This window comes from Garra rufa, chromosome 21 (assembly GCF_049309525.1).
Source record: "Garra rufa chromosome 21, GarRuf1.0, whole genome shotgun sequence".
In the NCBI taxonomy this organism is placed as follows: Eukaryota; Metazoa; Chordata; class Actinopteri; order Cypriniformes; family Cyprinidae; genus Garra; species Garra rufa.
In genome coordinates, this window is record NC_133381.1 from 21331267 (window position 1) to 21350245 (window position 18979).

At 35.5% G+C, this 18979-nt stretch overlaps 1 protein-coding gene across 2 annotated transcripts in view; it reads left to right on the top strand.

Annotated features, from left to right (window-relative positions):
- Positions 1–18979, top strand: part of esrrga (estrogen-related receptor gamma a) — a 66443-nt gene that overhangs the window by 17522 nt on the left and 29942 nt on the right. Inside the window, exons 3-4 of one of the 2 annotated variants that reach the window (XM_073826878.1) lie at positions 13840–13950; positions 16420–16602. In XM_073826878.1, coding sequence (XP_073682979.1) covers positions 13840–13950; positions 16420–16602 — 294 coding nt within the window. The remainder of the gene's footprint in view (positions 1–13839; positions 13951–16419; positions 16603–18979) is intronic. The other variant, XM_073826879.1, reaches the window with a different exon arrangement.

Below are 18979 nucleotides of genomic sequence, written 5' to 3' on the forward strand. Positions count from 1 at the left end.
ATATAAATATATATATATATATATATATATATATATATTTATTATATATATATATATATATATATATATATATATATATATATATATATATATATATATATATATATATATATATATATATATATATATATATATATATATATATATATAATATATATATATATATATATATATATATATATATATATATATATATTATGGGTCTGAAAGTAGAAGCAGGCAATTTCAGGAATTTTTCCCCATTTACATATTTTAAATATTAATAATACTATTTATATAAAGTATATATATATATATATATATTATATATATATATATATATATATATATATATATTATTGCTTATTAGTGTCATTATATTCTGTTATTATCCTTCTGATAGTAGAAGCAGACGATTTCAGAACTTTTTCTCTGTTTAAATATATAAAATATTTTAAAAGTTATTTTTGTTAATGGTTATTATTATTATTATTATTTATTTTTTAATTTCATTATATTCTATTATTATCAGTCTGATAGTAGAAGCAGATGATTTCAGGATTTTTCCCCATTTAAATATTTTAAATATTTATAATGCTATTTATATAAAGTATATTTTTGTTATTTTATTATTATTGCTTATTATTATTATCATTTTTTAAAAACACCATTATATTCTTTTATTATCAGTCTGATAGTAAAAGCAGACATTGTTTCTCTATTTAAATATTTTAAATATTTATAATACTAATTATATAAAGTATATTATTATTATTATTATTATTATTATTATTATTATTATTATTATTATATATTTTTAAATACCATTATATTTTATTATTATCAGTCTGATAGTAAAGACAGACAATTTCAGGACTTTTTCCCCATTTACATCTTTAAAATATATATAATATATAATATATTGTTTATATTGTTCTAAACATATTTTTTATTATACTTATTAGTAGTAGTATTATTAGTATTATTATTGCTTTTTTTTTACAATTTAAATTGTTTACTTAGATGTTAAGTTTAAATGCTGAAGTTTTTTTTTTTTTTAACAAAAAGCAAAATAGTATAGGTCATTATAATAGTTAGCAACCTTCACAAAAATCTGCATCACTGAGTAACTATAAAATAATGTGGCAAAAGAGAGAGAAAGAAAGAAATTGTGATATTTCAAAGGTGAATCCAAGCAAGCTGCGACGTCAGGAATAGACAACGTGGTTGCCACGTCAGATCACAAATTATATTGTACTTTGACAGATTGTAGCCTTGCTTTACAAGTGCAGTTACATCTCATTTGTCAGTGTTTGATCTGTAAGTGTGGCTACAGGAAAGGAAGGCCCTCCATCTTGCCAGCAATTTAATGGCTGGGAGACGGACGACGGCCGACAGCCACCTGCCCACAGACCGCAGCGCTGATCTGTTCTCATTTACTCCACCATCAGGCCAGATGAAGGCAAAAATCGCTCCTTTTGATCCTGCAATGTTGGCCACCACCTCCCCTGGCCGATATCTCACCCCTACACACCCGTGTGTTGTTAACACCTCTTTCTGCCTTGGCTTTTGCCCACCATTGGGTGTCTCTTTGGATTAAACAGAAACCCTGAATGTAAACACAATTACACTCCTTGATTTTAAGTTGATGCAGTTTTAAATCAAGGCCCTATTCAGACGGACAGTCGGTTCTCCCTGGTAAATTTCACAGACATACTTTATGATTTAAATCCTGTTTGAATTAAGCATATTTATGATTTTCTCACAGAACCATGGTAAAAAATAATGGTGCAAATTAGCTACAGTTTTTCGTTTATTCGGGTGTCCTCAGAGAACTACCCCGTCGGAATAGCAATGTCTATGATTGTTTTGGGTTTTTTTCCCCGCACTGTTCTAATTTATTTTGCTCTTTGTTGAAAAGCGTAACTAAAGCTAAATTTTTAATTGCAGTGCCTGGTGTATCTTTGTTATGCTTTATTTATTTATTTGTAACTTTTTGTGCTTCATTCACATTTTTTCTGCTTTTTTTTCACATATGTTGTCAGATAGAAAAAAACAAACGATATCAGGGCTTAATTTTTAGGTAAATAGTCCCAATAGGAATACTTTATTGAATACAGTTAATACTTAAATACTTTTTAAAAGCAATTATTTACTTAATGTTATTGATTATTAATATTATTGTTTTAAAATCACATTCAATTTTATATAATAATAATAATAAGAAATAACAAAAAATATACTTTATATAAATAGTATTATAAATATTTAAAATATTTAAATGGGGGAAAATTCCTGAAATCAAACTGCTGATAATAAAATATTATTATTATTATTATTATTATTACTTATTATAATAATACAAAAATAACAAAATATACTTTATATAAATAGTATTATAAATATTTAATTGGTGAAACAGTTCTGAAATTGTCTGCTTCTACTGTTAAACTGCTGATAATAAATTATTATTATTATTATTATTATTATTATTATTATTATTATTATTATTATTATTATTGGCAAGAAACAGATGATATCAACGCTAAATGTATCAATTGAAATCATTTTAATTTATTTTAGCAATTATTTGATTATTTATTTAATGTTATTATTATGATTCTTAATATTGTTATTATTTGTGTATTTCATTTAATTTTATATAATAATTTAATTTATTTTATATAAAACTAAATTAATTGTTGTTGTTTATTATTATTATTATTTTTATTGTTATTTATGTATTTATTTCATTATATTCTATTATCAGTCTGATAGTGGAAGCAGACAATTTTAGGACTTTTCCCCCATTAAAGTATTTTAAATATTTATAATACTATGTATATAAAGTATATTTTTGTAATATTATTATTTTAATACATATTTTTAAATACCATTGTATTCTATTATTATCAGTCTGACAGTAGAATCAGATGATTTAAGGACTTTTCCCCCATTTAAATATTTTCAATATTTATAATACAATATTTATAAAAAAGTATATTTTTGTTATTTTTTATTATTATTATTATTGTTTATTATTATCATTATTATTATTATTATTATTATTATTATTATTATTATTATTATATTTATTATTTATATGTATTCATTTGCATAGATTTTTTTGTTTTCATTCAATTTTATATTAGTCTTATTATTATTATTGTTATTATTATTATTATTATTATATAAAATCATTATACAGGGTTGTAGACATCATGGGTTTTAGTCCAGAAAAAGACATGGGCCAAGGGGGGCATGTAGAGATGTTGAAAGAGTCTCAGTCCATTGTGTGGTGTTAATTCGCTCTGCTCTGCTTGCTCCTGGGCAGACCAGAGGCCTGGGTAAATTCAGTTTGAACACGGCACATTGTCTAAACATATCGGCCTGCCAATCAGTCACCCCGAGCCCTGATAAGAGCCGTCTTGTATTATTGAATCAACAATAGGGCGGCTCTGCCGGCAGGAAGATAACACACGCTTATTTCTCTTTAAGTCTCGGCAGAAGAAAGGCGCTGTCCACATCCACCTCATATAACTGCCTCAATTACCATAAAAACCACTGCCTTGCCCAGCCTCACACATGCCTCTGCTGCTGCGAAGGAGCCCGCCGTACGTGTCTGTCTTTGTATGTGTGTGTGTGGAAGGAGAGGGCCATAAGATAGCACTGTGTTTCCAATTATGAATTTCAACATTTCAATCATTTGGATGACATTCCATCAGCGCTCGCCACCCCCCTAAAATTTCAGTGTCCTTTATACTGGGGATCCTGGATGAAAAATGGGTCATAAAAAAATTGTGCTCGCCTCTGAACAGCCATGACTCGATAACCAATAACAGCTTTACACAAGTGACACCGTTCCACTCACAAACGCTCCAGTTGTGTTTTTCCCCTCGCAAAGCAAGCACAAACATGTCAATTTGACCTAGACGCCGATCACCCCTCTCTCTCTTCTCTCCGTTTGAAGTGGGAAATCCGATGGTGATCCAATCAGAAGTGATTCCAATATCGGCAGTCAGCAATATTCCTCCGCCCCAAAATGATCGCCGTTCATCACTTTGTCTATTAAGTCAGCCAAGCATTTGGCAGGTGAGCAACAAAGCCCAGAAGGAGACGCAGCCAGCCACGACTCAAGTTTCTGTGCAGAAATATCACACTACATTCGTCCGCATCAGTCAATGCCCACTCACTAACATTCGGCCCACTGCAGTCACATGACCAGGGCTGTTCACTTCTGTATCGTTCTGGCTTTAAGTAGTGTTGAGAATGTACAGGGCATGACACAATAATTAAAGTAAGTAGATAGCTCAGTAATTCTCTCCGGATTTTCTGCGGACAATGAGCGGGGCTCCCCCTCTCCCATCTCTTTATTTTCTCTGTGTATCTCCTTTTTTCTCCAGCTCTGGATGTGGCTGTGTATAGGGAGAGGCAGCCAAGCACCGGACACATTTCATTAGGATCACCCACTCCTGCTCCTCTTTTAATATTTGAAGGCTCATTTGTTAAGTGGGAATGGTCTTTTCTCCTTGTCTTTTTTCCCCCCTTTTTGTGGGCTTTGGAAATATAATTTTCAATTTTTAATTTGATTCATTTAGATTAAAATCATTAATCAGGACTGAAAGTGAGTTAATTTTCTGGAAAATAAATGAGCTTGTTCGGATAGCTCTTTATTAAGTGAGAGGTGTGTGCAGAGGGGTGGGCGGTGATGGAGGAGGGTCTCTTCCAGGTACTATAGGATCGAATATTGGCCCAAAATGAACGAGTGAGAGAGATGCGGCACGTTGGTGGGCTTATCCTGTGATTTTGTGCATCTAGATGTGCAGGGCCGTGCAGAGAGAGGGGCAGGTGCTCAAAGTATAAAAAGGGCATCTGAAACAAGGCATTAAAGAGCCCCTAGGGTCCATCACCTCATTGTAGGCATCCAGTTACTTATGTAACAAGTAACAATGTCTTTAATAAGACAAATTATGAATTATTTGAAGTTTAAATTGCGTTTCAGGACTCAAACAACAGAATCAGTAATATTTTTTTCACTTTGTATTGTATTGTATTGTATTGTATTGTAAGATTGTAGACAACAGGCTTTACTGCAGAGTATAGAAATAAAACAAACAAATTAAGGAAGGAATATAATTTCACTGTTTAAAATATTTTAAATATCAATTTAAGGCAAACTGTGACCCTTTTTAAGAGCCGCAGACGTAAAATGAACAGTATGAGTAGGATTTGACAATGTACAGTAGAATATTAAGGCATAAAATGGCATGATTTATAATTTCAGATACAGCTTTACACAAAACAAAACAAAATATCTTATACAATGGAATTTCAGCCTTTCTTCCATTAAAAGGGATAAATCGAGTTTATCATTTATTATATTTATTTAAAACATAAATATTACTGTCTTATTTGTTTAGATGCTTAGAAGGCACATTCACTTCTTTCACATTTACAACTCTGTGTTTGCTGCATAACAACGTAGGTCGATAATTGCAATAATTTGACCATAAAGAGCTGAAAAAATGTGGAAAAGAAAAAGTCATTCTCTGTCACAAGGGGGCGCTTTAAGTTTGACTTTGAAGTTTAATCCAGCCCTTTCGCGATATCGTTCCAAATTTACGACCTCCTAAATTATAATTAAGTATCTTCTTATACTATTTAACATATTTCAAACTTTTTATGGCCTCAAATTTGATACAACTAAATTTTGGAGTTTTTAGGACCTGCAGGTGCCCTCTGACAGAAGGGCACTTTGGGCATCTAAGCAAAAGGGGCAGGTGCTCGAGCACCCTCCGCCCCCCCCCCCCCCCCCTCTGCACGTGCCTGTAGATGTGTATATTTCAATTGATTTTTTTTAAAACTGTGTCTCAAACAATATACTCAATTTGAATTGTGCATACACAAATACACGTGCACACTTATGGATATTCAGATTAAAAAAAACAAAAAACCCTAATTTAAATGATAAAATGTGACCCTGGACCACAAAACTAAGTAGCATGGGTATATAAAGACACGCAGTTAGAATGAATCATAATTGGTTATATTATAATCATAACTCAGGAAAAATACAGTTATTTGTTAAGTTTGTCAGGAGCAAGAATGTTGGTAAACTTTGATTTTAGGTGGATTTTAACCTATTTGGTGCAATATGTTAATATGTATAAATATATATAGTATTCATAAACACCAGTGTTGTGGAGTAACTAGTTACATGTAACGGAGTTACGTAATTTAATTACAAACTAAGTGTAACTGTAATCTGTTACAATTACAGGGAAATTAATCTGTTATTAAATTACAGATACTTACAAAAATGTTAACGATTACAAAAGGGGGTTACATCTGAATACTTCTTGTATTAATATTTAGTATTTCTTGATATGATTTTAAATCTGTATTTAACCTCAGAACAATCTAAAAGTAAAAAGAGGTGCTAAATTCTGGTTTTGTGGTGGCTGTGCTTTAAAATTAAATTATTATAATTGAGTACTACTGTAAGGTTAACCCTGCCTGCCGGTTTTTAAATGTTTGAAAATGATGAACAGTTGAACATTGGTTACAAATTTAGAAAAGTAATTTAAAAATTATTATTTAAGTAATTGAAATAGTTACACTACTTATTACATTTTAAATAGGGTGACTTTAAGCTGTTAAAGGCCAACAAGAACGGAGCAACAAGAGTTATCTTAAAAAAACAAAACAAAAAAAAAACTATTTTTTCAGTGCAAATGCGCTTATTCTTTCATAAGATTTCTGGTGGTGTGAGTTGTAAGTATAGGTTTTGAAGGGATTGTGGTCTTTTTTCTTCTAGAATGTGACGTTGATTTGTGCCTGGTGTCTAATCGAAACAAACTGCTAACACCCTTTTTTTCGGAGCACACAACAACACGCACTCTCCCTCACACCAAACCTGACTTGTTTGTCAAGGTGGTCACGTCTGTTTACTTGCCGATGGTCAGCACATTTCAAAGTATGCAAATCCTTGTCAAGGGCTAAGCCGAGCACGAGTGAAAATCTTTCACCGTCAAAAATTCAAAGCATCGCCTCTGATATTCCAGAATTCAAAGTACCACCCTCAGTAGCCGGCCAATCAAAATGCAGAACCCAGACGTTATTCTGAGTTTGTTTGTTTTTGGGTTTTTCTGTTTGGGATTTTGAACATTTCAAAGCTCAAGACAAATGCTGTCAATATTTGCTCCTCGGTGTAATTACGTTATGGAGAAACTCAAGGGGAGGCGATTGTGCCAGGGGAGCGAGGGTGAATTTAACAGGCTTAAACATCAGAAAATCAAATAGAAATCCACATTTTATGCATGAATGGCACCACAGAGTGCACTTGTCCCACAGCTTAGCGATCAACATTTACAGCGGCAAAGAAAATAAATTCTCATTGGATTAAGAGGAAGATTCAGATGACAGTGTGTGTCTACCCCCCTCTCTCCTCTTCCTGCGCTCTCTCTCTCGCATCGTCCCGGTGAAGATTTAATAATTCATTCCTGTAGATCTCAGGGGATCTGGCAACCAGCGGTCCTGTTGCTCGCCCGTGTTCATTTGTCTGAGGCCCATTTACATTATGTGTGTAAACTCGGCTGATTGCAATTGGGAATCACTTTTTTTTTTTTTCTCAGAAGGGGGTGTGTCCCCCTTTGCTGGGCTGGCCTTGGCACTTGGGACGCACTTTGTTTTGCCCTTTGCCATAGGTCACAGTTATTTCCACATAAAAGCTTATATCTTTAATGGAGTAGACTAGAAAATGTGGGCTTCGGTGAAATAGGAAAGGTGACATGTTGACAAAAACATTTCAGCTATGAGGGTGGGTTGTGATGTTCTTAGGCCTTGCGTCTAGAATATTTACTTTACGAGAGAGAAAGAGAAAGAGTTGAGGTGAACATTTAATGGAGTTTGGCAGCTTAGTGGACTGGTACTTTTACCCTGTATTCATTTCTGTCAGCGCCTAATGACTGTTAAATGTGCTTTCTTAGAGGAGGAGCACTAGGGTCCAAAATTAACATCAACCGAGAGCCAAATGTGAGTACAAATTGTCTTTGGCAAGTAAGTAGTATGCAGTTACCAGTGAACAGTACCACAAACTTAGTACAAGGTGTGAATTAAGTCGTAAGAATGATAGACGGAATTTCTCAGATGTAAGTGACAGCTTTAGAAAATACATGTTTAAACACATGTGCAATATTTAACATATTAAGTTGTCAAAACTTACTTATTTGATGATTAACTGATTGATTGATGTCAACTTGATCCACACTGTTTGGCAGAATATGCAAAGAAAAACTACACTAAAAATTACATAAATAAAATATATATAGCCAGTAATTTCTTAAATTCACTTAATGAACCCTAATGAGCACTATTGATTGATGAATATCAATCATTCATGATTGAATATAGCACAGTTTCTTGCCAGTATTCTTTGAACAAACACTATAATGATACAAAAGTAGTGGATTGAGTGATTGTGCTACACTACAATGCAGTAGTAAATAAATCAGATCAACATTCTCTCCTCATGTTTAGTTTGGTCAGTGTCGCATTTTCCTTTTATACATACTGTTGATTGAAGATCTATTCTAGTAGCCAGAGTTAGCTGGTTAAGTGCTTGACCCTATATATATTCATCAGAGAGAAAGCTATACTCTTGTGATGCATAGCACCTGTAAAAAGAAACTGAACTATCAGCACACGTTTGCCGTTCCTGTGAACACTTAAGCCTTTGTTGAGTGGAAGCGGTGTAGTGTTTACGCGTGTCAGCTGCGAGAAATTTGGCTGCCGTATTTACTCTCCAGTGCCCCATCAGCCTTGGCCGAAGCAACAGTCTCCTCGCCTCTTTAGTGTGTCTGCACGCATGCTGTTGACTGCTAAACAAGAATAGGTGTAATATAATGATGTAAGTTCGAGACATCAGAATTCTCTGGCCATGTCTGATTAATTAGTCTTTTTTTTTTTTTTTTAAAGTGGCACACATTGCTGCCAGGTTGATTGTTTCTCTCACACGTCCCCGTAAATTTCTGCAGACGCCTTGCAGGATTCCACGCCACCTATGAAATTCAAAACAAGCCTTGTAAGAAGTTTACGGTCATCTGTGGGTCCTAATAAAAACGTGGGGGGAGGTGCGGAGAGGATAGTAGGATAATTTAAAACAAGGGAAAAGGGATTCCACCATGAAGCAACTAGTATATTTGTCATCTTAATTAAAACTGTAAAATCTTGTAATCTACTGGGGATTTACAACAGTGTGAAATGAATTCTCCCTTTTTTTCTCGTTCTGTCTGCCTTCATGAAATGTGAGGCATTTGCTGTGAAAATATTTAACAGCATTTCATGTCCTACTTAGTGCTAATGTATGAAGCTAATCAGAAGGTACATTTCAGAACATATAAATGATATTATTTGTGAGCTTGAAGCTGTTTATAGCAGTGGACCATTTAAAAAATAGAATAGTGAAGTGAAAAATATAGCCAAATGCATTATTTTGTGTCATTTAAAGGAATTTATTATTTAAAGGGACAGTCTGCTCCAAAATTAAAAAGTTAAAATTCTGTCATCATTTTCTCACTCTCATGCCTTCCATGTCTATATTACTTTATTTTTATAGTGCTACACAAAATTAAACATAGTTAAGAAGGTCCACGCTGATTTTTTTCAGTACAATGAAAGTGGATGGGGACTGGGTCAGTCAACTGCCAAAAACAATAAATAAAGCATCATAAAAGCTATATTCTTTTGATATAGTCTTCCTAAGGCATATGATAGCGTTACGTGAGGAAATGACAGAAAATAAAATCATCATTGATTAAAAAAGCTGTAGCTGAAGCTGTAGTCTCAATTCACTTTTACTGTATGGAAAAGAGCAGCTTGGGCAATCTACTTTAAATATCTCCATTTATGTTCCATAGAAGAAGAAAAAAGTCAGATACAGATTTCAAAAGGCAGAGGGTGAGAAAATGATGTAGAATTAAAATTTCTGAGTGAACTGTCTCTTTAAATGAACTCTTCTTGTCCTTCTTTTCAAAGAAACCCACAATATTCACATAAACTGTGTGGCAAGATGTATTTGGTCTGTTCTTAGACTGTAACTTCAGAGTGGTTTCTGCGGTGTGTATCCCATGAAGCAATGTTATTCATCAAGATCATTCCGCACGGGCCCATAGATACACCGGCAAACAAACAATCGGCAGCTCTTTGTATCTGCGTCTGTGTGAAACCTGACCCAGCGGCGCACCATGTGCAGCCAGGCGCCTGCTTGCTTTACAGTCATGTGGCGATAGAAGGTCTATCAGCAGACAGATGTATCCCGATGGTGTGAAGCCACATTCGCCGTTTGTGGAGGGTAACGATCGCCCCCCGGGTCGGCATCCCGTAGCCGCATCTTAATCTTAACCATATAAGAGAAGCCACAAAGCTGGCTGCAAATCAGTAACAAAGGGTAACTTATTCCAATGTTGTTTGTTTTGGAGTGTGTAAATCCTTGAACGATCCTCCTTCAGCAGCTAGGGAGGCTTTCCTAATAATATCCTACCGTAGAGGGCGTCTTTCAGGGTTGTGCTGCATTAATTCCTCATCTATTTCCAGCGCATTGCAGGCCAGTGAAGATGCAGCTTGGACACAAAACTTTATACACAGTTTGATGTCATCTGCAGATCTAGGAGAAGTCAACCAATCCAGATCCATTTATGTGATCCACATTAACCTGGATGACAGATGTAGGTTTCTTGAGGTACCAAGATGTGAGATGCCGCACAGACTGCAGGTGATGCTATTACAAGCATGTCTGTAGCAGTGAATTAGCCCAATAAACCCTGCAGTCCAGGCACCCAGGCAGGAGCAGGATTCGGTTTCTGGCGGGGGGGCTTGGTCTTGTTAAGATGAGAGGCTGTCAACATGTGAGTGTCGTGTGGTTGTTGCATATTTCGGGTGCTGGCATCAAGGAGGTTATGCTAGCAATGTGACATCGTTTTAAGACCACCATTCTCATGTAAAATGAAGCCTGTGGGACCTGTGTTCCTTTGTGGGAATGTGAGCAAACAGGGTCACGGATCTGCTTTTGTCCTGGAGTACAATGTCACATAATCAACAACTAGCCAGGGTCAAAGTTAATTAAAACTCATTATCACTCCGTCCCAAAATACGCCAGCGTGTTGTGCAGTCATAGCGAAACACTGATCTATAAGAGGAAATATCACGGCTGTGGTCACTATTTAGTAGGAATGAATAGCTTATTTAGAAAGACATCAGTAATGGGATAAAGCAGTATTTTAATGAGCATAACACACTAGTTGGTCAGCGAATGTTATGAACGTGAAGTGTAAACGTTATAATTGAAAATCTGCGCAGTGTGATTTCAAGTTCATGTCATGGTTATGTTGTATCTCTATTTATTGTATACTTCCCAGATCTATACTTATACTTAATATAAAAAAAAAAATATAGGCAATATACAGTTGAAGTCAAAAGTCAAAATTTGCTAAATTTTAATTATTTTACCAAAATCATTTTTTATTTAGTGCTGACCTGAATAACACATTTCTCGTAAAATACATTTACATATTGTCCACAAGAGAAAATAATAGTTGAATTTATAAAAATTACCCTGTTCAAAAGTTTACATACACTTGATTCTTAACACTGTGTTGTTACCTGAATGATCCACAGCTGTATTTTTTTTGTTTACTGATAGTTGTTCATGAGTCACTTGTTTGGCCTGAACAGTTAAACTGCCCGCTGTTCTTCAGAAAAACAAAAATTCAGGTCCCACAGATTCTTTTCTCTTTTTTTTTTTTTTAGTATTTGAACCCTTTCCAACAATGACTGTATGATTTTGAGATCCATCTTTTCACACTGAGGACAACTGAGGGACTCATATGCAACTATTACAGAAGGTTCAAACACTCACTGATGCTCCAAAAGGAAGAACGATGCATTGAGAGCCAGGGGTGTAAACTTTTGAATAGAATGAGGATGTATGCCTTTCAGAAGCTACAGAAGATACGTACATGTTCCCCAGAAGACAAAATAAGTAAAATTTACCCTGATCTTCAAATTCACAAAGTTTCCACCCCCCGGCTCTTAATACATATTTTTTTCCCCTTTGAAGCAACAGTAAGCATTCAAACCTTCTGAACTAAATATTAGGGACAAAATGAGGGTGTTTTTTTATGTCACCTCCATTGTATAGAAGCCCATTTCTGCCACAGAATAAAAAATAAAAAAGGTAATTACAACTTTTTGTCTCACAATTCTGACTTTTTTCTCACAATTGCAAGTTTACATTATGCAATTCGACTTTTTTTCTCAGAATTGTGAGATATGAATATGAGTCTTTTTTTCCCTCAGAACTGGATGCAATTGCGAGTTTAAATTAAGCAATTCTGACTTTATATCTTGTAATTTTGACTTTATATAATGCAATTCTGGAAAAAAAAAATCTAAATTACCTATTTATTTCTTAAAATCTTGCAATTCTGACTTTTTGCTTGCAATTGTGATATTATATCCCGCAATTCTGACTTTATTACTCCCAGTAGTGAGTTTATATCTCACAATTCTGAGAAAAAAAGTCAGAATTGCCTGTTTATTTCTCGTAATTCTGAAAAAGAAGTCAGAATTGAGAAAAAATCTGAATTGTGACTTTTTTCTTGCAATTGTGAGTTTATATTAAAATCAGACCTGCCTGTTTATTTCTCTTAAATCTGAGAAAAAAAAGAATTGTCAGAATTGTGAGAAAAAGGTCAGAATTGTGAGAAACTTATTACTTGTTAATATCTCACAATTCTGAAAAAAAAATCATAATACATTTTTTATTCAGTGGTGAAAACGGCTTCCATACAATTGACATAAATTTACTTGAGTGAAAATATAATCAGGTAAAACCCATAAGCAGCACTTCAAAATTTCAGTCAGTGCTCTTCAATATGAGAAAGGTGCATCTCATTGTTAAATTATTCAGAAAGTGTCAGGTCCTGAAAGCCCAGTGGAGTTGGCGATTGAGCGCCATTCAGATAAACGAGAATTCTAGTGTTTTAATTGTGAAACGAGGGCCGGCCCAGTGGGCCTTCATGTCCATTCCGTTCCTCTCCAGCATGCAACATGAAACGGGTCCTGGGCCACCTTTAAGTGGTTTCCACGGAAACCGCCCATCCCCTGGAGAGGTTTGCATAATTAAATTAAGGCTCTTTTGTATGTCAATTAATTAAAAGCAGGGACAGGTCTTTAAGGCTCTGCACTCATCAGAATCGCGGGTCGCGATGGATGGATTCAGAATGTTTTCACAACCGCTGCACTTCAATAAATTACCCACCCATCACACTTTATTTGCGTTCTTTGTGGGGGGAAATATCGACGGGAGCTTTAAATGATGAAGGAGAATGGGACGCCTTTAAAGACACGGTAAGGTGCTTCACACAAGTACTTGAGTACTCGAACGCCTCTTGAGTGTTAACATCTCCTGTAATTGTTGTCACCAACACTTTTGAGAATGCGTGTTAGCGCAACACAAATGGCTCTCCACTGTTTAGCTGTTATTTTTCTGAGAGTTGAGTGCTCTAAAGATGCACACACGCCACGAGCGGGAGATAGGCAGGTGCGTGTCCGGATGTCACATGGAGAGAGCGACTGTGCCCCTGTCTGTCAGCAGCTGGTCATCTCCTGTCCACATCCCTGAAATGGCCACTGACAGCTGCCGTGCCGTTTATGGCGGGCTCACAGCGTCCCGCTCCCCTCGCAGTGCTTTTAAAGTGACAGCGCAGGTTATCTGACTGCTTTATTGAAGAGGTTGTGTTCGTGCTAGAATGATGTGTGAAAAGTAAATGTTGTTTTTTATTGTCTTCTCTTTTTCATCAGGCGTTCGACTGGACCGTGTGCGTGGTGGAAGACAGAAGTACAAACGCCGGATAGATGCAGAAAACAGCCCCTATTTGAACCCTCAGCTGGCTCTGCCACCCAAAAAGCCATGTAAGAACATTGTATTCATTAAATGTCTTCACATTTATTTTTTTATTTCTTAGTTTTTCTTAGCCTCAAGAACCTTTTCTCATACAAATACACTTTTTTTAGGCAACACTCACATTTTGAATGTAAAAATTAAACATTTAGTTGCTCTTCCTTATGGTGTTCCAAATCTGTATGACTTACTTTCTTCTGCAGAACTTAATAGAAGATATTTTAAAGAATTTCTTAGTATTTTTTTTGGCCATACAATGAAAGTCAGTGGGGTCCAAATTGGTTTTAAACAAACAAATACTAAGAAAATGTACAAAATCTCTTCTTTTGTGCTGTGCATAAGAAAAAAAGTCATTTGAAATTTGAGTTTAATTTGTTAAAATTTCAGTTAGGTTCAAAATGAGTAAATAATGACAGTTTTCTTTTTTTGGGAGGGTATCGCTTCAAGTTTAATTTTTTTGCATCCATCAATCCTAAAAAAAAAAGATAAAACACAGAATCTTTCGCTAATATCTCAATGTCACCTTATGGTGACCTGCCTTCTTTCCGATGCACCAGGAAATTGGAAACAAAACAAGAAAGACAGAGATGTAGTATATGACAGAGCCAAAGACGACATCGACAAAGATGTTTGTGCATGTGTGTGTGTGTTAGGGGAGAGTGAGCGAGCGAGCGCGAGAGGGAGAGAGAGAGGCCTAATCCGGATTAAATCCAATCTGGCAAAGACATCAAACCCACAATACCGGAGCTTCCGCGCTGTCAGACTGCTCTGCAAAGAGACAGCACGGCAGCGCTTAACAGATTTGTCCCTAAAGCCTTTTTACTTAATGGTAGCATATTCTCCTGGAATACAATATGCTTTTATGCATGATAGCAGTGGAAATAATCTTAATTATTACAGTGGTAGAAATCATTTTAGGAATATGCCGCTCTGAATAACCTTCCGCCTAATCCTACTGATCCCTTCTTCCAGGTTCAGGCTTATTTCCAGCCACCCAAAGCAACTTGTTTTAAAGCTTATTCTCTATGTCCAGCTCCCATCCACTTTCATTACTTCATTTTTTTCTTTGCTATTGTATGCTAGCAGGATGGGGACTGCTCAGAGACAGTATAAGGGGGAAGAGATGGACCACTCATTGGAAAATGAACCAGACAAAGCACTCAATATGGCATCCTTCCCACTTTTCAGTTAAAAGAGCCAGTCTGGTTTTTAATTTCAGTCTGTTAACTCTAAAATTGTCATCACATTCTTTGTGTGCACATTGTTATGCTGATTTGAAATATTTTATTCAAACATAATACTGACAATCAGTTTTAAAGATTTTGGTTGATTTTACCCAAAGCGTAAAAAATTTGCTTTTTCGTTTTGGATTTAAATATCTTTTTTCTAACATAAATCCCATCTGATGTTTTTTCTTCAGTCGGTAATCCAGAATACGTCCACACTTGCATGGGCATACAGACAGATGTTTAGGTTTTGTAAAGGGTCTTCGTATTTTAGTCCAGCGTCCCATTAATAGAGGCTTTTATCAGTCTGTCTCTGAGCTCTCTGTATCTTTTCTCTCATTCCTTTCTATCTCTTTCTCTGTTTTCACAAACAGTGAAGAGCAGCCATGGCCCCAGCCTACCTGATTGATTATTTGCACATAACAAAGGCATGGGGTTTGGAAATTGGGTTGCATTGATTCTAATTAGGGAAACATTAAATAAGATTTACCTAGAGATAGCACTTACAGGCTCCCCCACTCCCTGGAGTAGCAGGGCTGGGCTGATTGATCCATTTCTTCCCCTCCTCCAACACACACACACACACACACACACACACACACACACCTCAGAAGTTAATGCTTTTAATTTAGTGATCCGTTTTGTCCTCGGACCTCAAACACAGATGCACCGGGCTCAAAGTGATTCATCTAGGCCTTGCGAACACACAGACACGCACACAGAGATTGCTGTGCTGTATTTGGGTTCTGTCTGTCTATCATATTGCATTGACATAGATGATTAAACAGCAAATGAATTCATTTAACTGTAAGGGTGTCGCTAATTACCTATTCCAATCTCCCTCGCCGACGCAATCCGATCTGAAATGTGTGTCCTTTCTCTCATTAGATTGACAGAATAACCCGAACACTAGTCTCTATATGCAAAATGCACAATATAATCCACAATGAGAATCAGACAGATGTGAATTAAAAAACAGCAGTGGATTGCTCTGCACCATCAAACTCTCTTCTAACTTATAAACAAGAAACACAAAACACTTTTATTTTTTATTATAAATGACACCAGGCGTTCAGTCGTACACCAACAACACATTTTCAGTGCCACAACACCATCTTTTGGCCCAAAGAAAACACCTCTGCCAATATTTCATGTTATCTGATTGCTTTCTTTGCTACTGAACCAAACACTATATGACCTTGCTGGTATAATCCCAATCTGTTTCTTTGTTCTCCCCTCGGTTTTCAAATACAGTCCCCTTTGGCTGCCTTGCAGATAACAAGATTGTGTCTCACTTGCTGGTGGCGGAGCCTGAGAAGATCTACGCCATGCCTGACCCCACCGTGCCCGACAGCGACATCAAAGCCCTGACCACGCTCTGCGACCTGGCAGACAGGGAACTGGTGGTCAACATTGGCTGGGCCAAGCATATTCCAGGTAGGACATGACCAGAGATAGAAATTAAACACAACTACAGGGAAACTCTCACTGTGAACCGTGGATTGGATGGTCTGGTTGTGACACATTCAGTCTAGATGAAAAATAGCAAAGTAGATATTTTATACAGCTTTAAAACTTCAAATTGGATGTTAAAAATCTGATGAAAATGTCAGTTTAAATTACATGCTGAGTCAAGAGGGTTGTTTTGACTCAGCGGTTGGGTTGAATGTTTAACCCACCCTTCTGGATAGTTTTATTTAACTCAACTATTGCTTAAAATGACTATATTTCTTGCTTAGAATGAACCCAAAATGGATCGGAAATTAACATTTATTAATATGTTCAATAAATGAACATTTATTAACAAATTCAATAAATAATAATTAAACAATAAATAAATTGCTTATTAATAAATGTTCACCTTTTGCTGATGCCTCTAATAATTATGTCTGATTTTTAATCTGATTTTGGGTTTATTTTAAGCCAGCCATACAGTAATGTTAAACAGTAGTTTAGTAATTTTAGTTAAATATAACAATAACACAACGTTCTCAGGATGCCACTATTAATTTTTAAAAGAGTTTCATTACAAATGATTATTACATCAAGTTACAGCTTAAATAAAATATGAAAATTAAATTAATATATTTTTTTAATTAAACAATTTTATTATTTGTTTGACATTTATTTTATCCAGCATGATTTGAGAGTGATCCTAAGAGCATCTTGTGCTTTTTTTTGTGCAAGAAAATTAAATGATCAGTGTCATAAATGTTTTACATTTTATTGTTCTTATTTATCTTATTTATTATTCTAACCTTTTTTTAAAAAAAATATAAAATGCATACAGTATTTATTTATTTATGACCCTGGACCACAAAACCAGTAATAAGTTTAAAAATATATTTTTTTATTTATATATCAATAATAAATAAATAAGCCTTCTATTGATGTATGGTTTGTTAGGATAGAACAATATTTATCCAATATTTGGCCAAGATACAACAATTTGAAAATCTGGAATCTGAGGGTGCAAAAATATCTAAATATTGAGAAAATCGCCTTTAAAGTTATCTAAATGAAGTTCTTAGCAATGCATATTATTAATTAAAAATAAAGTTTTGATATATTTATAGTAGGAAATTTACAAAATATCTTCATAGAATGTGATCTTTACTTAATATCCTAATGATTTTTGGCATAAAAGAAAAATCGATCATTTGGACCCATATTGCTACACATATACCTGTGCTACTTATGACTGGTTTTGTGGTCCAGGGTCACATAAATATAGTTTTACATTTTTATATATCCTAAAACTTTCAGTTTATTTTTTTAAGTTTAAGTTAATTTTTAAAAATTAGAATTTAAGTGTAGTCTCAGACTTATGTGCTTCGCTGTACAGTAAGTGCACATTCTGAACAAAACCTGTAAAGTGTGTTTGAGTAATTGCTGTTTTCAGCAAGTGCAAAACACGCTCCTGAACTCTAAACAAAGCTGTGCCTTGTCAATCAAGGGTGTTTGCCATCACCCAGGCCAATGGTGACATATTCCTTAGGTCAGCATTTTTCCTCCCTCTGTGACAGGAGACAAGGATCAATTTGTTTAGTTTTAGCTTAAATCCTTCCTCAGTATAGCGCTATATCCGCAGGAATGGAGGGGGGAGGCATTTTCTCCCGCTGTTTCGGCCAACCAGCAGCCTTGTTGAAAGGATTCCTGACATTAGCTGTGAACGATAATGGCATGACTGACCATGATTGAGACAAGTGTCCCCCTCCTCCTCTCTCTCTCTCTACTGCTGCTTATTGCCCATCTCCACAAGACAGAATGAGGAGTTTCCAGTAATCTTCTTAACAAAGCCCTTCTTTTGCATTTAATCTGAGATGGCCCTGGTCACAGACAGTGGCTGCCCACTTCAGCCCTCAATGTTTGAAAAGAGCTTCCCATAGGTGACTGACTGTGGAGTGAGAGCAAAATGAGGTAAAGAGAAAGAAAGCTCTCAAATCAGACAATAGTATGAGTGGTTAACCTGAAAAAAGGGGGAAGAGACATAGTGGTAGTTTCACAGCATGTGAACATGCCCAGGCTCTTTTATGAGATTTATTCATCCAGTCTTTTAACCAAAACATGTTAACACCTTTATTTGCTGCGCAGGAAGTTGTGTTGTAGTTCGCCTTGTGCTGTAGATATGACTGTGCTAATACTGGCCCCGGGCAATAGTGCCACACAAGCCATAAAATGGGCTTAAAGCTCATCAGAGTGCCAATTTCCTGCCAGGCACGAGATGCAGGATTGGGAGGTTATTTCTGCTGCTCCATGCCAGATTGACCCAGACTTGCCCTGTGGATTTAATGGGATTTTCCCTGTGTGCAGG